Below are 23,783 nucleotides of genomic sequence, written 5' to 3'. Positions count from 1 at the left end.
TTTACATTATTGTATTAAACCTACTAAACTCTGACCATTTTTATTAATTTTTAATAGTATTATTATCACTTTTTAAACCTACAATCGTTTACTGTACTTGTAAAATGTATGTAATTTGTTTGCATTACATTGGTTTGGAAGTTGCATGTCAAGACTGCAGTAGTCACTGATTTAGGGGTGATTATGATTACCATTCGTTAATAGTGATTGATAACACAGTCATTATCCGCAGTAATCACATATGATTCATGACTTGTTTAGTTTGTGGTTCAGTATGTAATTGTTTTTTTAGTCCGCTTTTGCATGCGTGTTCCATAAAAGTAAAAAAAAACAAAAAACAAACAAAAAAAGCTTTCTTTGGAATACCAATTGTGTAAGGCCTAAATATGTTTCAACTGTTTTAAGAAATCGTTTTTTCTTCTTTGTGTGTGTGTGTGTGTGTGTGTGTGTGTAAAGTTGTTTAAAATAAGCGACAATCACAATGAGCTGTTTTCCAAGCGGATGGTCAGCAAACAGTTTAGCTCTGTTGGAATGGTGTTTATGGGAGCGAGTAGTTTCTCCAAAACTTTAGCAAGAACGAGTTACCCATGCAACTCTGGTCGGTCTCCTGCAATGATAACGGTGGCCTGCTGTTTTCTGTGTTTATGGCTGCAGTTGTTCTGGAGATTGTCACATCTCTTGGTCTGGCTTCTTCAAAACAGTTTAAATAGTGTGCTGTCAGTTGGGATTATAATACTTGACTCTCAGTGAATTAACATTCTAACATTATAATTTCATTATATAGCAGATATTTTACCATTCCTTGATGGTTTTTTTTGGAGGTCTCAATTTATATCTTTCTAGCCTGCTGCTTTAGACTTGTGGTGCCATCAACCAGTCAGTCACACTGTCCTTTTCCTGCACCGCCCAAAGAGATCTATAATCAGACCTGTCTATATCTACAACTCATCTCAATGAAACATTGTGTACAATGGAAGTCAATGGAGAGAGATGCATGTTGTGTGCAGTAACGTCATGATAACGTCATTTACGGGCCGCCTCAGGTGACTGGTTACAAAAACAATTCATAAATGTAGCAAATATGGCAGCATAAGTTGTATAATTGTATTACAATTCATTTTAAACAATAAATGTCTTGTTTTATCATTTAAAACCTAATACATTTCTTGTAGATTACAGTGAACCACTTGAAAAGTGCACTTTGTAGTTTTCTTTCAAACAAATGCCACTTAAACGTGTAGTAAGCGATTTATGAGAAACCCTGTTGACATCTGAAACTGACTTCATTGCTCCACCCCCAAAATGCACGAACACAATGTCAAGAGTGGATGTCTCCTCATCATAGCTGAAGCGAAGCAAAATAATGCTTCATGAAAAATAAAGCAAAGATGATGAACGAATGGCAAAGAAGAACAACAAATGAACATACAGTACAAAAGAGTTTATGCAAGCAAGTGTTCGTTATTGAATGAGGCATTTATATTAAGCGCTTTCATATGCATCTTCAAGTTTAATCTAATGGCGCTTTTCCACTGCTGGTATGGCTCGGTACGGTTCGGTACAGCTCAGTGCTAGAGCCAGACCGATATATCGGCAGACCGATATTATCGGCCGATATTAGGCATTTTCTAAAATATCGGTATCGGCAGTTATAATGGCCGATAAATTAATATTTCAAAAACAAAATAAAAACGGACGAAACGCGCTTCAACCATGTCATGAGTGTTGGAGTTGTATAGTTTGTCCACCTACACCGTTCCTGTTGGCAACACACAATAACGCGCCACACATCCTGCAACCTGCTGATCCAGCCAGAGTCGGGCAGAGAGAACCAGTTATGCATTATCATATTATTTTAGTTAAAACTCATAATTAACTACAAATAACTAATGTTAGGGAAATCTGTTAATATTTTGTTGCGCGTTTCTGAAAAAAATAAATAAATAACAATAATATCGGCCGATATATCGGAATATCGGATTTTAAAACCAACAAATATTTGTATCGGTATCGGCCTTCAAAATCCTTTATCGGTAAGGCTCTACTCAGTACGGTTCGGCGCGGTTCGGCTCGCTTGCTTTCCCACTGCGTGGTAAGACTCAGTACGGCTCAGTACAGTTCGGCACGGTTCGGCTCGCTTCGCTTTTCCACTGCATGGTAAGACTCGGTACGGCTCAGAATGGTTCAGCGTGGCGTGGTTCAGCTACGGTTCAGTACGACAAGGCTCAGCACGGCTCGGTTCGCTTTAGCTCAGTTTGCTTTTCCACTGCAGTTAGTACCGCTTAAATGGGTGGGATTATACTCTGATCGTTATAGTTTATTCGTTCCTCGGACGGCAACCAACTAGAGGAACATTTGCCCTTCTTCCACTGACCATGATTCAGCTATTTATTTTTTGGAAGTTTTCTTTCTTTCTTTTTTTCTTCAAGCAAGTCAAGCAAGTAGTTTTAAAACAGTTGCTACAGTGGTGGCTGTTACTGGCTATTTAAATCTAGTGGGTTGGTTTGATGTCTCGCAAATTCTGTCTGATCTGTCCAATCAGTGATTTGAGTTCACGTCACATTTTAGTAGAGCCAGACCGATATATTATCGGCCAATATTAGGCATTTTCCATAATATCGGTATCGGCAGTTATAATGGCCGATAAATGAATATTTAAAAAATAAAATAAAAACGGATGAAACATGCTTCAATCATCTCTCCTTGGCCTGTTATATTGAAAATGTATGTTTTACAATTTGCAGTATGATGTTATCTATTGCTAAATTATGGCTCATCATAGACTAGCTAACCACAAAGCTAGCTAATGCCACTATCATCAGTGGAAGACTGCTAACGTCAACATTAATGAGCTTGGAAACCACAATGAACTTTTTCTGCCTAAATAAAGTAATGATTACTGTATTTATAATTAGCATATCTCTAGTTACAGTCCCTGCATTGTAAAATGTATGTTATACTTGTGAGGAGTGAACATTTAGACATAGAGAAAAAGTATCAAACATATCTTGTGCAATCCAACAATATTTAATAATAATAAAAAAAAAATAATCGGCCGATATATTGGAATATCGGATTTTAAAACCCCAAAATATTTGTATCGGTATCGGCCTTCAAAATCCTTTATCGGTCGGGCTCTACATTTTATCGGTACGGTACGATTGGAACCTCAAAAGAGGAGGTGCCATGTAAAGTGAGCCGTACCGTACCATATCATGCAGTGGAAAAGTGCCACAAGTGAGCCGTAACGTATCATACCATGCAGTGGAAAAGCGCCATAATGTAATGACATTCATTGGGCTGCTATATCAAGTAACACAACTGTTATATGTCACATATATCATTATAAATAAGATTAATGTGGTGTTTAGCTCTGAGGATTTGTCCATGGTGTTTATCCTAAAGGCCGCCAGTTGCTGTGCTGTGACTGCTGCTAATTTTGTATGTGTCTGGAATGTGACAGCTGCAGTCACACAAGTGCTCGGTTCAAACTCAAAGGCATTCTTTGGTGAGATAGCTCCAGGCTTCTTTATTATCAAGACAGCACTCTCGAACGAGACTGCAACACCATCACACAGCCACAGCGAGATAAATTGCTAATTTTAGTGGTTTGTGCAAATTCCTCAATGTAAATTTAGACAGTTTTACATGAATGACAGCAGTAAACTCGCCCATAGCCTAGTTTTAGCTGTTGTGTTACATTGGAGTTGTGACTTTTTTAAGGGAACACGTTGGCACTGATCTGGCATAATCAATAAGCAATTACTTACAAATGAGATCCAAAATGTCCATTACATTTTGAATAGAATTTGTAAGTAATTAGTAATATACGGTCTGCTGATCAATGTCAAAATAACCCCCCAGGGAGAGTACTGTAGGTGTCGTATCACTCTGAAGGAGTTTACTTTTGTTTTCACCATTGATGACTGGTTGACTGTACCCATTAATTACATGGTTATTTACTGAACACAGCTACACATAGACAATTATTATTATGTTTCATTAGCTCAATATGTCTACAACAAAACGTGGAGTGTATATGCAAAATTGTGGTGAAAAGGGTCAAAAACGGTCCATTGTCTGTTGTCAATGGCGCCAGTTTCATACTAAGCTTTCTGTCAGTCAACATGATGAATCTAAATGACCGATTTGAACCTGATGCAAAATTACTTTTGTTTTCAAGTGAAATCTCTGATCACATGGATGACTGGATTTCACCAGAGGAAATTAGCCGAACAATGGACCTCACGAAATGGGTTCTCAGAAACAGAAGTCACCAGAGTTGGCTTTTTAAAACAGCTTATGGGCTAGAGTAAGTTTGCAGTTTAAAACGCTCAAATCCACAGAAGACGAAGATGATGAAAACGTCAAGACGGGAATTAGTTTTAGTGTCCATAGAGACGGACAAATGGCGAGAAACTAGGGCAAAGGGAACTCATATGACTGATGAAAACAAACAGAAAGTCCATGAAAACTAAAACAAACTGAACAGAACTGTGACAACTTTACTTTGTGTGATTTTTATTTGTTTTTATCTTACTTTTGTGTCGCACTTTGGTCGACTCAGTCATTATTAAATGAGCTATATAAACCAATAAAACTAAAAACGAAATAACACAATGTTGGTTCAACAATAAACAGTAGTACTGTCATTAATGATGTAATAACGTATGCTAATTAATCAGTTCAAGATGAAATTACGGTGGGATTTTTGCTGTAAATAATAAACGTCATCTGTGAGGACTACTTTGCAAATTATTTTCTCCGTTCTTTGCATTATTTGATTCAATCGTGAGTTTCCTCTTATACTCTTAAGGGTTGTTCACAACAAGGACAATAACTATAACTATAAACACATCTAAAAATCGCCCTAATATGAAAGAACCACAAAAGAGTCCACACAACTATAACAATAACTATATCGTCGGAATCACTTTTTTCCCCAGCTGATGAACGATCAAAACAATAAGAATCCATCATGCTTTATCCCTGATACAGTCAGTTTCGATTTCATTACAAATTACTGTACTACATGGATCTTGGGTACGACTTGTATGTATACTGTTCGATGAAGATAACTATTAAACTGTAGTCTATGACGCAAGATAGTATAGAAGGAATAAAATGTCATTAGCATGTCCTAGTGGTAAATAAATAGAGCAAGATGAATCACACTTTGGCAATTGTGTTTTTTTATGTGAGCTGAAAAAAGGAGTAAACAAAAAGGAGAATATGGATGCGGTCATGGCTTGGGAATAGAGTCCAACTTGGGATATATTTAGCAAATTGAGCTTGAGGAAAGTAGTTTTAAACACGCTGTGAGATGATCATGCTAAATTTATGACACTGCCAGAAATTTTTTGCAGACTATCTTACATGTAGGACCATGATTGGTCATCTTTCGACTGGGACAGCTCAAAATCGTACAATGTGTACCGGGCATAAAGCTGCAGTACTGTTTGTGAATGTTTGTTGAAAGAATGGTTTTGGTAAACACAGAATCGTTGAACTATGTTGCTAATGACAGAACTCGCGACCATAGTTGCACCATTGGTTGGAGCCTGCAATTTCAACCTCAGGACTTAATATTCCAGGTTCTATTATTTTAAAACTCTGACATTAATTGTCCACCCAGTTCCTATTGAATGAGGGCCAACACCCCAAAAGATAAGATAGTAGAAAGTCTACATTATCTAAATGCGAACTCATCATACTGTATGTTCATTCATTCTTACGATTTCATTGCCAATGACACTGTGACACAATACATGCATTTGCTGTATTCAGGAGGAGTCTATGACTGCAGACAGCAGCTGCATCATCATCATCATCCTGCTTCCCTGGCTGCCGTTGCTATGGCAACCTGTCCGTGATGTCCAACCCTACAGAGGGAGGGTGAGGAAAAATGGAAGAACTCACTCGTATACCGGGTCTTTCCTCCGGAGAGGTGTGCCCATCATGGCTGCGTCTTCTCCCTCTTCCTCCTCCTTTCCTCGTCTTCTCTCCGCTGCTGTTACCAGCTTCACCTTGGGAATGATGGATCTTCTCCAGCTTTTCCTGTGATTTCAGATGGATGCTGGATGCTTGCAGCTTGCTTCCGCTCTGTCTAGCCTGCAGGATAAGAGAGAGAGAGAGAGAGAGAGAGAGGGAGAGAGAGAGGGAGGGAGGGTCACATTTGTTTAACGTCTGATTTTATTGGTAGAGAACATGCTTCTCTTTTAACTTTAATTTGAGAATGTACGTAAAATAACAGCAGAGCTAATCAGCAATATGTCATGAAATCTACAGTAAAGTCCTAAGCCATAACAGATATATCACACTGAAAGAGTAAGATTTAATGATTCCATATTTAATCCATTTCACTGTGCTATACAGTAAAAAGACATGCTCACATTATACAGGTTATTAAAATTTCACCTTTAACCAAAAACACTTCCATACTTCCATACATTTCCAGCTTTAAACCTCAGACTCATGGGAATTTGTATTTATTGTATGAGTTAGTAACTTGTAGGAATCAGTAGAAATCTGATTAGTATGAAAATGTATGATTTGTTGTGAACCATGAACATTTCACCCCTAAACCTAAAGAGTGTCTTAAACATCTTTCTGTCCATTAAAAAAAAAAAAAAAAAATCCATTTCTTTTCACAAAATACAATAATCAAGGCTGACTAAAACTGTCTGAATTTTAAATGACCCCCGCCCAGGGTTATTATAGTTATCTAAAACTAATTCATAAAAAATATGTGTTACTATATTTAAAATATATAACTGAAATAATATAAAAACAATATAAATATAAAAACTATATTAAAAGCCTTATTTTTTTCAGCTGGCTACATTTTAGCTAAATTTTTCATGTTCGTTAACTTAATGTGCTAAATTATCTGAAACTGAACCAAAAACCTATATTAAAACACACCAATAATATGTTAAAAAAATCAAAGGCTAATAAAAATGACAAACAACTAACACATTTACTATGAATTTTAATTTGTTTGTTAAATTTTAATTAAAATGAGAAAGGAAAATACAACTGTAACCCTCGTCTGATACCCTGAGGAAACCCTTGATGAAAAACCAAAGCGGACAGTGTGTGTCCTCGTAAGAGGCAAACAGATCCCCTTCTGCCTGCCCAAACTTTCTTCATCACCGTCTTGGGGTGGAGTCTCCATTCCCCAGGCCTAAACCCCTGCCTCGACAGGATGTCTACCCCCACATTTTTGTGGGAATAACATTGCTCTGAGTGAGAGAAGTTTGCTCTGGGACCACAGAAGGATCTGATGCGCCAGTCTGCATAGAAGGCACGATCTCAGACTCCCCTGCCGATTTATACAGTATATAAGACCACCGACATTTTGTCTGTTCATACTAGAACATAATAGCCTCTGAGGTCAGGAAGGAAGCGTCTCAGAGCCAGAAACACTGCCAACATCTCCAGGCAATTGATGTGCCATGAAAGATGATGGTCCTTCCAAAGACTCCTGGTGTCGCGGCCCTCCATGACTCCCCAGCCTGTGACGGTTGTATCCGTCCTGGCCCCGATCCACCACTGTAGGGGTCTCATGTACAGCAGGCCAAACGGTATCACGTTGGACGGTGCTACCAGGAGCCCCAGAACTCTTTGAAAGTGTTCGATATTGATGGCCTGGCCTAGCTTAGAATCCCACACTACCCCCAGAAATGTAGTTCTCTGTAGAGGAATTAGTAAACTCTTTTTGACATTGAATCTCAGCCCCAAGCACCTCAGATGGTGCAGGACATCTCGATGCTGAACCACCATCTCCTCTAACTGCACTAGAATGAACCAGCCATCGATATAGTTGAGGATTCGAATGCCCTGAAGTCTTAGTGGAGCTAGAGCAGCATCCATGCATTTTGTGAAGGTTTCCCCAGAAGGCGAACCTCAGGAATCTCCTGTGATGGGGAAGGATGGATATATGGAAGTAAGCATCTTTCAGAGCTATCTTGACAAACCAATCCTCGGACCTGATTTGACTCACGGTAATAGATATGGTCAACATCATGAATTTTAATTTCTTCAGAGACCGATTCAACACTCTGAGATCTATAATAGGACATAACCCCCCAGTCTTTTTGGGAACTATGAAGTACCGGCTGTAGGACCCGGCCTCCCTCCCGTGAGGAGGAACCTGCTCTATGGCCTCCTTTGCTAATAGGGACTGAACTTCCTGTTCCTCAGCCCAGACCTGCTTGGGGCTGACAATCGTTTGAACTACCCTGCTGAATTTTGGTGGAAGATCCTCAAACTGAATTATGTGCCCCTTTTCCACTGTGCGAAGGACCCACTGAAATATATTTTGAAGACCTTTCCAGATGTCTAGATATCCAACTGGGGGAATGAGTCTCTCGAGACTGACCTCGGGTGTTGTGTGCATGGTTTCGATGCCCTGAAGCATTTGATTGGCAGGAAACAATGATTTATATTTTCTACAGGCCTCATGAGAGTAAGCGAACTTGACAGGACCACAAAGTTTTCGGGTGGACACTGGGATATGCATTCGCTCGAAACCGATGCGTCCCGAAGTGCATGAGGTGGCGGGAAGCATATACCGATTTCCTGAGGGCTCAGAGAAAGAGCAAGATTTTGTTACTCTCTTGCAGGGGGGACGGTCCTCAGAGGCCAGAGCATCATGTCAGGACCTCTTCGCCGAAGCCTTACTAGCCTGAATGACAGTCATCAGATTTGTCTTGAGTTTGGAGGACCTTTTGCAGGGCACAGGCCGTCTCCTTGGTAGCACGGAGAGACCAGTCTGCTGCTCGATGGAGCTCTTTAACATCGCCGAGGGTGACCTCCCCACTGTCGTTGATTTATTTTAAGAGGTTGGCCTTGTATGCCTGTATGATCCCCATCGTGTGTAGGAATGCACCAGCCCGACTCGCCGTCAATATATGCCTCGCCCACCAATGCTGACGTTGTACGGCTGAGTTTGGAGGGCAGAACCGGAGCCTTTAGGGGATGACGGACAAAATCCTCAGATTCAGATAATTCGAGCATCGGGTCCTCGTCCAGGGGTGCGTTTCCCGACGTAGTTCGCTGATTCACTACCATAGTACGATGCATCGTTGGAAAAATCAACTAGCTAGTCACGGCTGTTTCCCGAAACCCACTGTCGCAAAGTATCGTTCAACCACGTTGGTTTCGCACATGGTGGTGTAATAACTACCTTTAATGAAACTGTTTGAGATCTAATTAACGCTAGATTTGTTTTATAAAAATTACAGACATGTCATCTGAGGACTATTTCTAATTGTTCTCAGTTGTTTTGCTTTATTAACAGACTCAATATTTGGCTCGTTCTTACATAGTAGAGCTCGTTCGCACATGCGCACTCTTCAAACACGTTACTTCAAATCTTTTGACAAACTAAAAGACGTAAATTCCATTTGTATGTATTCTAAATAAAAGGCACCGATTGTACTGAATGTCAGCTTGCTCATTATGCTCAAGATAAGGATTTATTACCTCCAAATGTCAAGCAATATAGAAACGATGCCTCTAACCATAGGTCGAGAGCTGTCGTTCAAACCACACAACTTTGCGATGCTGTTTGCGAATGTTCGTTGGAACGATGGTTTCGGGAAACACCGACTCGTTGAACTATGCTGATAACGACGGAACTTGCGACCATTGTTGGCTAACGATGCTTTCGGGAAATGCACCCCTGGGCGGAAGAAGCCGCTGAGCGGGCTTCTGACTCCTGAACGGGACCGACAGAGCCGGCTGTTGAATGTTGTCCCCATGAATTAAGACCCCGCGCCGCCTCGGCAGACACTGTCCCGATCCACGGGGAATGCAAGCCTGTTCTGTCTCATCGAACAAGGCCAGGCGGGAGGGGAGCATTCTGAGAGGCAGCATATCACAATTTGCACAGACAGCACCCTCAAGCATGCTATACATGCTCCACTCCCAAACACATGACACAGAGTGTGTGTCACCCTCGCTCATATAGAGCAGGCAAGGAGAAGCTCACTGCCACTAAACTTTCTTGCTCGCCATTATATAAATATTGTTTGTGACTGACAAACAACACCAAATAAGATAGACAAGGCAACATAGAACGCTTGCTGAAGACCAGAAAAGTGATGTTGTTATGATCTGGCGTCCTTGTATAGCTTCCGTTTCACCGTCACATGCAACGTCACAAGTAGGGTTGGGTATCGGTTGGGTTTTATCCGATACCAGTACCTATTCGGTATTTTTTAAACGGTTCCGGTGCCTAAATGGTTCTTGAAACGGTACTTAAGAAAACGAAACCGCACACACTTTGTCAAAAAAATAATAATACCCCTTTATTTACAGGGCCAAACTGGACACAATATTAACTTACAATATAAATACAAGTAACATATGGTAATAATAAATAAACCAATATAAAATAAAAGTTCATATTTACATAATATAAAATAAAACAATATTATATTAAACAATGTAATTATACTGGAGATTAATAGAGATTACTACCAGGGTAATCTAATATCGACATGGCTACAGGTTCCCATGTTTTGTCTGCTTCAACTAGTCATGTAGGCTAAGTTATCTTGTCATTTACTAGTTAAGCTCTTAGCCAGTTTGATATTTCGTTCCCACTGCGTCATATACGCAGTTTTGAGTAAACATATGAAAGAGAACGTCTCTGTGTAACCCATGTTCTCTGAATAGGGAACGAGACGCTGCGTTCGCCGCCAAATACCTTGCGCTGCTGACAAGCTTCCTTTTTCGGCAGAGAACTCTGAGGAGCAGATGATGTGCGCTAATATAATATGACGACGTGAGCTTCAACGCGGCGCGAATGGTGATTCTTCTATATCCATAGACAATCGTTATTCTGACGCGTAATTTTACACGTGAAATGTTTCAAACATTTCACCTGTGTTTAATCTCCTCGCTATCAGCAGACGTTCGGTGAGTCTACCGCATATTGATAACGGCTCCCGGATGATCGCAAATTAGTTCAAATCTTCCGGAATCTAGAGCGAGCGAGCAAGAGCGCGCGTGCAAGACAGATCAGACAGTGCTTCAATAAACCGTATAGTGCGCGCATGTCGGAGAGGGAGAGGGAGACAACGAGAGACTGCGTGTGTTCGTATCTATGGCACGAATGTAATTTCTCGTGGCATTTATACGGCAAAAACAGTTTTTGCGTGTATACGGCACGCGATTTTCGCGTTCATATGATACGCACTTTTTTGCATATAATACGCACGAACTCCCCACCCCCTCCCCCTCCCCCCTAAACCTAACCCAGGGTTTTTTAGTGCTTACCACATACACGAAAAAAACACTTTTGGCGTATAAATGCCACGAGAAATGACACTCGTGGTATAGATACGCATCTTCATGAGACTGTGTTGCCTCATGCCACAGACTACAGGCATCGAAATCAGGCACCGAAATGTTCATTCTAATTCGGTCTGGTTACTACCGTTTACGTCAGAACCGGTTCACTATTGGCACCGAGTTTCGGTACCCAACCCTAGTCAGAAGTGATGCAACACCAATCAAGATTGGACTAGTTCCATACAGGCTTCAGAGACGTCACACTGAAGGCGTTCCCCAAAGTGTCGTCATTCGACACAGCGCTAGTTCCCTCGAAAGGAAATTGCTTTTCTTACTTTAATTAAAATTACTATTACAATAATCTTAATTATAATAATATTAATTCAATTGTTGTGCTGGAATGTATTTTTAAGGAAGTACTGTGTCTATTAATGGGTAAAGCTAAAGCAATGTCTTTATCTAGTCAGCTTGAGATATTTCCTAATAGTAAACTAAACTGGTTATACTGTATCTCGTAAGCCTAGAATGTTTTATTAGCTGTATGATAACCATATTCATTCGCACAGTCACGCAAAGCCACAGCACAACCAAAACAATGTCCTTCCCGCAAAATACATTTTCTTTATTAAAATGTACAGGATGTTATTTAAATATGTTTACATTTTTACTAAGTTATTTTAGCAACCACATTTGAATTTTTCTTCTAAAAACAGATTTTTTTTTTTTTTTTACAGTGCTCAGTGATACTAAAATCACATTGTTCCCTACCACCTGTTCTCGTTAATTTGAGGCACAAAACAGTTTGACCAGATGTCTGGTTGAACAACTGTTGGCAGTAAGGAATAAGTGTATCAGTGTTGGTATAGGAACTATAAGCACACTTTGTCTTTAAATCACTTTGACTAGGAAGCCTTTATGAAGACCAAATAACTTGTTCTGCATGTCAATTCAGTGTAATTTTAATTGGAATAAAGCTATAACTTTAATATTCCCTCAGACAGTGTGATTGAGATTGGCTGCTCTAAAAAGATGAGACCTAGGTCACATTTAGCTGACATATTTAGACTTTCTGCATGCTTGAGTGTCACACACTTGGATGTTTGTGATTGTGTGAAGTTAGTACCTTGATTTATCTATCTGTCTGGAATGCTTGTTGTAGATTTCAGTTGTTTGTGCCTTATTTAGCTGCCTGATTTACTAACTATACTTTTAGTGCATTTTGCTTACAAAACTATATATTTAAAGGGGTAATATTATGTTGTATTGGAATATGTTTTTATGCTTGAATGTTCAAATTAATAATTTAATAAGTAAATTATTTTCACATATTTCACATTATTACAGCATCTCTCTCCCGTCTGGCTTAACATGCCGATTTTGATAAAGCCTCTCCTTCCCGAAATACAAAATGTTCTGCGATTGGTTAGATGTCCCAGTGTGTTGTGATTGGTAGCATTGCCCGTGTTTGCAAAATGTCCCGCCATCCATAACTGCAAGATCTTCTCAAGTGTAAATATTGAGTATGGCGTCAATTTCAAACCAATTCGAACTCAATTCAGACCCTGATAATGTTAACGAACAAGAGGATCGTGAAGAACGGATTTTATGCGCAGACTTTACAAACAAGGATTTCATAGGATGTTTCAGTGTGATATTATTTTAGCAATTTTTTTAAACAATATCGATACTATTATATTGTGATATTAAACTAAGGTAATACAAAGAGTAATCGGTCACAAAACCATGGTTAATTCTCCTAATTAGCGGCGAACCTTCTTACAAAAGCGAGAGCTTATAGAAAACAAGCTGTATGGAAGCTGTCCATAAAATGTAGGAGTTATAATGTTAAGGAACAGTGTTAAAAAGAACAGTTTTGTTAATCAATATTAGTTTGGCCGCCTTAAGAAGGCCAAACAATTAGGTTTTAGAACCGGGGTGGGTAAAAAGCATCTCTTTGACATAGCAGCAACACTCTTACAAAGGATTATAGACCATTTCAAAAGATGTAAACAACACTGGTCCAGAAGCACTTCCTGTTTCAGTTTTTTAACACTACATAAAAGCTGGGATAAAATACAACCAACAGAACATTTAAAATTGAATCAAAAAGTTAAAAAAGGATCTTTAAGATGTTTTCTTTATATGTGAAATAAAGAAAACAGTTACAAACTGAAACAGGAAGTGTTTCTGGACCAGTGTTGTTTACATCTTTTGAAATGGTCTATAAGGAACACTTGTTCAATTTCTCATTAATGCAATTATCTAATCAACCAATCACATGACAGTTGCTTCAATGCATTTAGGGGTGTGGTCCTGGTCAAGACAATCTCCTGAACTCCAAACTGAATGTCAGAATGGGAAAGAAAGATGATTTAAGCAATTTTGATCATGGCATGGTTGTTGGTGCCAGATTTTCACGCACAACCATTTCTAGGGTTTACAAAAAAAGGGTGTGAAAAGGGAAAAACATCCAGTAAGCGGCAGTCCTGTGGGCTAAAATGCCTTGTTGATGCTAGAGGTCAGAGGAGAATGGGATATTACCTTAACCATAAAGCCACGTTGGCCAATCAGAAGCCTAACAAAAAGTTATCACAGGTTTCGGAAGGCGGATAAAGGCACAGCTCGGGCGCACACTCTAACGTCGCAAGGCAAAACCCGAACTATATAAAAAAAGTCCCGGTTATAAAAATACCCGTGTCCAATGTGGACAAGGCCAAAGTTGATTCCTCAGCTTGTTGTACTTCTCCCTTTCCTGTATGTGCGCTCTCGCTCAGCTGTCCACCATCTCAATCAGCGTTCGTACCCTCACTCATCATCTCACACCTGTTCTCCCTTTGCCCTGATCTTCTTGCTATTTAGACCTTGTGTTCTTCTCTCTTATTTTGTATGTTTATAGTTTGTTCATTCATGCCAGTTACAGACGCCTAATCATTGTGATTTATATCTGCTTATCTTGTCGTTTTCCATCCTGTGTATTAGACAGATAGGTACCACCTATTATCCAATGCCAACAAGCCTGCTATTTTATGCTGGCGTTGGCATTGGCAAACAGCGTTGGCATTGGTTTACTTGATCAAATCGAAAATAACATCATTAAGTATATATACATGAAAAATACATTTACAACATTAGTACTTGTACAAAATTCAGGTCCATAATGTTTGTACACATTTGTTGTAGATACAAAATAGCATAACTAGTAGCATAGTGGCTATAAAGCCAGCGCTGGCATTTAATAAAACTAAAACACAAGGCTACGTCTGAAATTATACATGCAAATACATTTAAAGCTGGGGTAGGTAACTTTTGTAAAAAATATTTTTTACATATTTGTTAAAACTGTCATTATGTCCTGACAGTAGAATATGAGACAGATAATCTGTGAAAAAATCAAGCTCCTCTGGCTCCTCCCAGTGGTCCTATTGCCATTTGCAGAAACACAACGCTCCCGTCAGAAACAACCAATCAGAGCCAGGAGGAATGTTTTAGCAGTGTCAATCACGCTCGTGTACCGTCGTTCAAACTCAAGATTGCCGGCGAGCTGCAGTTGTGATTATGACGGAGAAGTACCCTAAACTGCCAATTCTCGAGGGACACCTGCTCATAAAACAGAGAGGTAAAGGGGAAAAGACCGATAACGATAAACAATCTTGTCTAATTTGTCAGCCCACTGTAGCCGCATAACATGTTGATAAAATGTCTCACACTCTGCTGCTAAGCAACAATTGAAACCTGCTAATTTCCTGGCTTGACATGTTGCTGAAATAATGTACTAGCACACCTTATCTAGCATTATATATCGCTAGAATAATTACTTACATACATACTGTAACCTTAGTTAACGTTACCGCTATATTAACGGTATCTTACTAGCTATTTATAACTTATAGAAAGAGTGCAAAATAAAGTTACATGTATTGAAAAATACATAAGGATTTGAGGACCAAGTTTGTAGTCAAAGTATGGGCAGGCCATTGTCAATGTAAAGCATATTGTTGACGTTTAGTCCCTATCAGTGAATGTGCCATAACTGTTTATCCGCCGTCATCGGTGGCCCTGTTTACTAGCCTGCGCGTTCACGGCCGGCTCTGCTGTGGGGGACGAGCTGTGGAGGGAGGGCTGTAGCGCAGCAGAGCAGAGAGCAAGGGGGGGGGGGGGGGGTTGGGGGGGACGACCTGTAGTTGTGCTTGTTCAAATTTTCAGACTAAGTCAACGTTTTCTCAAAACTCCCTACTGCAGCTTTAATGAGTGTTTTATCATACTCTGTCTTTAGTTATTTTTAACTTGTATGTCATTAAGGTGTGTGTTTGCTTTAGCTACTTTAGCTACTAGAAAATTAAAATCTCTATCTCTAAACTTTTAAAAACACCCATCTTTTGAACCCCCCAAAATGTTCAACCATGACATCCTGCCATTATTTTATAACCATTGTTTCTACCACTATTCAAGCATTGAGAACTTTGTCAGTGTCCAAACAGTTTAATAAGCAGATATTTTATACACACAGTCAACTTCGCGAATACAGGAAGAAGCCATCTTTGAAAAATAATCTCTACCAGTCGATCTACGAACACCGATCCATGTGCGCTGGTGAGATGTGAAAAAGGTAATAAGGTGAGCGCGAACACTAGGCTACGTGTACATATTGAAGAGAAAAAAATGGTTCGTGTTTGTGTTTCTTCCGGAAACAACGGACCATATGAGATTCTGCACAGTTCAGCGAACTTGGATCGGCGTTCGTAGATCGACTGGTAGAGACTATTTTTCAAAGATGGCTTCTTCCTGTATTCGCGAAGTTGACTGTGTGTATAAAATATCTTCTTATTAAACTGTTTGGACACTGACAAAGTTCTCAATGCTTCGGTTTGAATGTAGGGACCCTTATTATGCTGTCGTGTTACTGTGGGGCTATTTTGAGCCTTGTTAGTGGTAGCCTAATAACCTAGCGATTTGTATTAGTCATTAGTATGCCCTATATACTAGCATTATACTAGCGTTATAGGCTAAACTGTTTTTAGAGATAAAACTATTTAAATTCGGCAATCATGAAAACAAATCTCAGATAACGGTTGAATAGGTAACAATGTGTAATTAGACCACAGGTTCATTTTGCGCCGGAGTTGTCCTTTAAGCTTTGTATCTTTAGAAACTCATGGTCATGGTTTATTCCCTTATTTTCCCCTGAGATGGGGGAGATAAGGATTTAAGTGTTTTACTTTATGCTTATCATGACGTAAAAATCGTCATTTTGCATCACGATAAGCAGGAAGTCATATTTCATTAAAATCTGTTTAGACTCCAAACATTAGCTCATTATTATTCCAGGGTGTGGGACCCACCCTACAGGCCTATTACAGATCAGTGGGTGGGACTTCACTTGCAAAAACTGAATCAGCTAACAAGCGCTGTGGAGATTGAAGTTATGACAATGACGGAATAAACTAAACATGATATGGAAGAAAAGGATTTTGAAGTTCTGCTGCTCGAATCCGACCGGCCCTCGATCGTCCTGCTCGCCACAGCCAACTAGACATTTTGTGTGAAATGAATTTCAAACTCTGGTGACAGCTAATGTTAGCCTTGTAGACAGAAGAGTGAATTCTCTGTTTGCGCTGTTCTGGATTAGTGGGTGTGGCTTGCGGAGCTGTGCAATGGGGTGCATTGTGGGACTTGTAGTCTTTTAATAAATATGCGCCCCTGGGTTATCTTGTCTTTTCTCGGTCAAGAGGGCACCAAATTAAAAAATCCTTTTACATTCCGACTACATATATGATCCACTCTCAATAAAGATTAATGTTGCAATGGGTGAAATGCTCCTTTAAGAAGTGTGGCAAGCCATAGGAGACTCAACAGGAGTCATCATATAACCAATGAAGTGATGATAGAATCGGTGTTATATGATGATATTTTCTTGATCTAGTAAGAACTCTAGCAGCTGCATTTTGGACTAACTGTAGCTTGTTTATTGAGGATGCAGGACAACCAGCTGATAAAGCATTACAGTCATCTAGTCTCGAGGTCATGAATGCATGAACTAACTTTTCTGCATCAGAGACAGATGCATGTTACGTAGCTTAGCAATGTTTCTAAGGTGGAAAAAGGCTGTTTTTGTAACATATGAAATGTTCAAAAGACAGGTTGCAGTCTAACACCCAGGTCTTTTACTAGCGGATAAAGTAAAAGGGCATCCTAATATGTTAAAGTTGTGCTGCGAAAGGTTTTGTGGACGGTTTTTGGAACCGATATTACCTCTGTCTTGTCTGGATTTAATAAAAGAAAAATACGCATCATCCAATCTTTTATATCTTTAACACAATCTGTCAATTTGGATAATTTAGCGTATTCATCTGGCTCTGTTCTTCCTTTTCCTGCTTTTGCTTTATCTAAACTGCCCCCAGTCGTCAAAAATACTCTCAAGACTTGGTTTCAATTTAGTCAAGGTTTTGGTTTCAAAGACTTCTCCATAGCCAGCCCATAATGAAAGAATCACTTATTCCTTCCAGCTTAATTGGATTCTGTCTTAAGTCAATAGTCAGGTCTTGACAAATTTAGTGATCTTTTTATTGATGATTTTTTTCACCCCTTTTTCCAATCTCTCCTCAAAATGTAATCTGCCAAGATCACATCTGTTTCGATATTTTTAGGTTCGTCATCTAATCCAAAACCATTGTCCCACATACCCATCCATTCCTCCCAGTACAGAATTAGAAGCAATTTGAAACATTGCCTTACATTTGAAAGGTATCATTTCTAATGTATATAATACTTTAATGTCTATAAATAATATGAATCTAGACAAAATCCATGCAGAATGGAAAAAGGATTTGGCAGTGGATATATCAGAGGAAACATGGACTAATGCATTATTTAGAGTGAATGGAACAACCTCCTGTACTCGCTTGGGTTTAATCCAGTTCAAGGTCCTACTTAGACTTAATTACAGCAAGGTGAGGCTATCCAAGATATACAGAAGATACTTGTGTAAGGAACTCAGCTTTTTGGAATATTAATAATCAATAATAACTTTTTATTATTAATTATGAATATTTGGGTCAATTAATTGGATTAACTTGATGTGGCTGAATTAATATTCCAATCAATTAATCAGTTCGTCCAATTAACTCTTTCGATTATTCATTTATTCTAAGAAAAGTGTATCTGCCAATAATTATTTCTTAGCATGTACAGCACAAATCAAAATCGTACAAGGACTTCGTATTGCTAACAAAACAGAACCAAATACATATGTATATGAACTAATCTTGTACTAAACATGCTTAAACCCTATTGGTTTAGGATATCGGACTGGACCTATTTTGTACGTAATTTAAAGTATCTTTTAAAACCCTCAATGAAACCTAGTTTAAGTTGTAATTGCTTTGGGGTTATAAATCAATAGTTCTTACTGTTAAAAGCTTAGAATGCATTAAATCTGCCACAGCAGGCAATTGCACGTCGACTTCAAGTGTAGTTTAAAGACCGAGAAGCGGTTAAACTCTTAAGAACATCAAGCAACTAATAATATCTGTTGGACTTGTGCCAAAGACAAAGGCTGTTTACACAGTAGTCTAGTCTTAATAGAAGAGTGTTAAATTAAAGTGTTATATTACTTATAAAATATTGAACATTTCATTATTCAGACTGCTCACTTATTCATGGGACTGTGTAATTTTAAAGCCTCGTGGGTAAACCTCATATTCTTGATTCACCTAGGTTTTTATTTTTATTTTTTATGTCTGTGTATGTATGTAGCCTACATGTAATTATGTACGTAGTTAGCGAATGTGACATTGACATCCGTTCAAATTCTCATCACTGCAATACAAAAAATGTATTCTCAATGGTGATTCATTACTTTATTGCAGTATTTTAAAAAAATAGAAAAGTTTATTCCAGTATACTTTGTTAATTACCAACCATGCAGTACAGGACATATAATATATATATATATATATATATATATATATATATATATATATATATGTTATAAGATAGATAGATAGAGATAGATAGAGTCTTTATTGTCACATACAGATAATCATTTTCACACATAGCTAAGCACAGAAATATTACATATACAAACACATACAAAATGTAACACACATCCAAATACATACAAACACACAGCTCAAAAAGAGACCCAGATAAACGCATTGAATGTGAAAACTATAAAGCAACTGAAGTGGGGGGTGGCACAGTATTATTATGACAAAACTTTTTTTTGATATAGGCTTTAGTCCAGGCTTTAGTACTCTGTATCTGCGACCGGATGGGAGTATGAAGAATTGATTCAGAGGATGGTCTGTGTCAACTGCTATTGCACGTGCTAGGTGTGTGATGGCTGTGTCATTCATGTCTGATGGGCTGGGTTAGGGGAGATTGATAATCTTAGAAGCAATATGTGATAGTGAGTTTGTTTTTTCAAGTGACAGTTAAAATTGTGTAGAAACAGGTTGAGCAGTACAACAGGGTGGGTTGAATGATGCTTTTGTAAAGTAGCAGCAAGAGATGTGGGGCAACAGAGAGGGCTTTCAGTTTTCATATTACATAGTCTTTGTTGTGCACGTTTCTAGATGGCAGTGACATGTTCCTTGAAGTTGATTTTATTATCTATAATGAGTCCCAGGTATTTAAAGCTACTGACCTGTTCGATTTGTTGACCCTGAATGTTGGATGTTTGAGTCCTGATATGCTGTGATGGTATTGTTGTTGAGTAATCCAACTATGGCAATAGTGTATATATATATATTAGAATAATGAATTCACAATTAATTAATAATAATTGATAATTATAACAATTATTTATTTTTTTATTATTTTAAAATAGTCACAATGCAGAACGTTGTCCTTTTATGTCCTGAAATAGCTTAATTTTCTTTAAGGGTATATATGACCCTTTTTAATTCTTTTGGGATTCAGCCTTATATTTGGGATTCAGTTAAACCTTGTATCTTATGTCACTAAATAGAGATCAAAATCCAGGTCTACAGAAATATCATTCATATCATTCCTGTTTCCTATTTTTTGTAATCTCAATGATGCAACAGCAGAGGGCAGTATTTCTATACAAATTGCAGGCATTGAACTGCAAACTTGAGTCTACAGTAATAGCATCCATTTTTACTGGTGGAAGTGGCGTCTCACTTACAGTAGTTAGTGCTTGATGCAAGTTACCTCCATTTAACTCAATCTAAACCCATAATATAGTCACTATGAGTGTCAACTTGTTGATTGGAATCGCAATTGCTTACATCAGACATGGTGATCTACTTACCTGCAGAGTCCAACCCTGATCTAACACATCTATTGTCTTAATATCCAGTGCTCCTGAAGATCAGTTGTGCTGGATCAGGATTGGAGCTGAATTCTGCATGACGGTAGATCTCCAAGAACAGGATTGGGCATTCTTGGGTTACATTCAAAGCTCAGTGTTATAAGAAAGATCACATGCTTCACAGTAAAAAGCAATGTAAGAGACTTTCAGTTTAATGAGTTATACTGTATGTTTGCACGTCAGGAGGTTTACAGCCTAAAACAGACAGAATGTGTGATTTCGTAATGTGTGATGCATCATGGGCCAACTGTCGCCTTCGTTTCTTTCCAGATTCACACACTCCAGCAGGCCGGATCAGTCAGTCGTTCTGAGTGTATGGATGCACTGAAAAACAAGCGCTACTTGCAATCAATTTCTCATGCTGAATCATTTTCTTCTCCCTTGCATTTTATTGTTTTGATTGAGTTTGCGCACGTAAACAGAGCAATCTTTTCACCGGCAGGGAATGAATTCCACCTTTAATGCCCTTCATCACAAATTTTTATTTCTTTTATTGGTGCGATTAAATATAAATGAATGCATTGCTGAATAATTCAGAGCATGTAATTCACTGACCTTTTGAGTCTAACTAATGTTTTACTGTTCATTATCACGGTTCATCGCGTTCAAAACAAGATGCTAGACGGTCATACTTTCTTGAAACTATTGTTGTGGCCCAATTTGCAAAAACAGTATACTACTAAATAGTATGCAAAATATGAACTACTGCATCCCACATTATAGGATGCTGAAAAAAAAAAAATTGGATTTACAAAATGGGCAAGCTTTTTTCCTTATATAGTTATTTTTAGGAAAGACCTTGAAGTTCCTAAAACAACAGTTTGGCCATTGAAAAAAAGTATATCACATGTTTTGGTAGGCTAACATAAATCAGGAAACTATAAAACACTTTAGAGATCAGGTTTGGTATCCAGACTGATGTGCTCTGGTATCAAAGAGGCATTTGTCAATCACCATGTTTGAATAATTCAGCCAGTGTGATGTAAGACTTTGTTCGAAACAAAGGCCTTGTTAAGCTGTGTTACTTATAATTTATTTAAAGGACGTCATAACTGTTTGTTCTTGGATTCTGCTTGAAGTATATTGGGGACAAAGTGCTCACTGCAGAGCAAAATGGTTAGAGCTTGGCCCAGTAAGGTTGAGTAACTCCAGAGTGCAGTCTGCCTGGACGATAGGAGCGGGGCGACACATTAAGGTGGCACATTAAAGCTCCACCCACACCCAATTTAATTGGTATATAATACTTATTGGCTTAGACGAACATGCTCATTCCTTTATGTATGAGTTTATGAATGGTCTACGCTGTTTGGCCCTACTGCAGAAATATTAAGTGATAATCATGGCGATTTCAGTAACTATTGGTTGGATAATGTTTTGTTGAACTTAATACGAATCAAGTTAGATAATCAAGTTAGGAGTAAACTAAATCAAACATGCTCTAGATTAGAAGATAAGATATATTAAAAGGGCACACTGTCACAAACATCAGTGAATGTCTTGCAATGTTTACCCTTACTCATTGAACACACAAAAATGCATCAATAAAAAATTGAGTAATCTCATTCTGTTTCCTTATCAATTTTCAGTTCCTTATCCATCCAAATTCGGGCACAGCACCTCTGCTCTTCTACTTCTTTACAATCCACCGAAAAAGACCAAATTATATCTGATTTAGAAGAGCTGAATATGTATATAGCACATGTGTAATTGATAATTTTTTAAAATATGTACTCTTGAAGGGCCAAGACAAGAAATGACATTGATTCATTAACAAGTCATGAATTCATGTTACTTTAGAAGTAATTAATGATGAGTTAGTAATGATGTACCCCCTCAAGTAAAGTCATGACATAATGATGCATTAACAAGCCATTAGTAGATGTTAGTGTATGGTTAGTTAATAATGAATTAATGATGTGGCTCCTCAAGTAAAGTCATGACATAATGATGCATTAACAAGCCATTAGTAGATGTTAGTGTATGGTTAGTTATTAATGAATTAATGATATGCCTCCTCAAGTAAAGTTATGACATAAAGATGCATTAACAAGCCATTAGTTGATGTTAGTGTTTGGTTTGTTTATAATGAATTAATGATGATGTGCCTTGACACAATGATGTACTTACAAATCATGAACTAATATATGAATAAACACATACGATAAGAGTCTCATCCTTATTCCTTTACACCCATGGTAAAAAATAAATAAAAATAAAAATTATGTATTGTTCTTTTAATTGTATTTATACAATTAAACATAAATGGATTTAATAAAAAGTCCAAACATACCTGTAAAGCCACACATAAGACACGATTACATGTAAAATTGGGAATAAGCTATAAGCTAATGCTAATTGAAGCATATTTAAACAAAAAATACAGTTAATTAACCATAACCTCCTGAAACCTCCCAAATACAACATACATGCAAACATGTGTTTAATTATTAATTCTGTTTACGAAAGAAGTCATCATTTATGAGATTAAAATGCCAGCATTACCATAAGAACACAACCAGTACAGGACCAACGTGCCGAACGAGCACCGAGTGTGCCACTAATGAGTGTCCCACCAGAAACAAAGCCTACATACTGTAGAGGAAGTAAAGTAGATTAGACAGATCTGTTTAATTAATGGCTAAAAAAATATGTGCCGTTCCAATTATTTGTCACAATGCTTGCTGCAGATAGCAGATTATGATATTACAGTTTAAATTATGGCAGCACGAAATATGTCTAATTCAAATTTAGATGACTTCTTATTTATTCATACAGATAGAGACTGATTTAGTTTACCCCTAAATTTTAATTAATGCATTAACTATCAAACATGTACTAACATGTTTAAGGCTGCTCTTATTCATGCATGAATCAGTCTGACTCCTGTAGTAACTAAAGGGTTGCTCTTCATTTGTTCATTATTAGTTCATATATTCACTAATCATGAGTTAATGTTGAAGTAACTATTAATTCAGGTATTAGTACATTATTATTCATGTACTATTATTGTAAAGTGTTACCGAATTATTTTAAATTTGTGTCCATGATATATATGCTAGCCTATATATAGACCTAAACTATATTGCCAAAAGTTTTGGGACGTCTGCTTTTACATCCACATGAACTTTAAACAAGTGGAATAATT

The 23,783-nt window shown here is 38.0% G+C and overlaps 1 protein-coding gene across 1 annotated transcript in view; it reads right to left on the bottom strand.

The window, feature by feature from the left end:
* LOC120482299 (paralemmin-1) overlaps window positions 1-6,125 on the bottom strand; it is a 54,840-nt gene extending 48,715 nt beyond the window's left edge. The window contains exon 1 of the mRNA XM_089126495.1: window positions 5,920-6,125. Within this exon, the coding sequence (XP_088982621.1) occupies window positions 5,920-5,960 (41 nt within the window). The 5' untranslated portion in view covers window positions 5,961-6,125. The remainder of the gene's footprint in view (window positions 1-5,919) is intronic.
* Window positions 6,126-23,783: the final 17,658 nt, after the last annotated feature.

Source organism: Pimephales promelas, chromosome 23 (genome assembly GCF_988280905.1).
Source record: "Pimephales promelas chromosome 23, fPimPro1.hap1.1, whole genome shotgun sequence".
NCBI lineage: Eukaryota > Metazoa > Chordata > Actinopteri > Cypriniformes > Leuciscidae > Pimephales > Pimephales promelas.
This window is presented reverse-complemented; position numbering and strand designations above follow the sequence as displayed.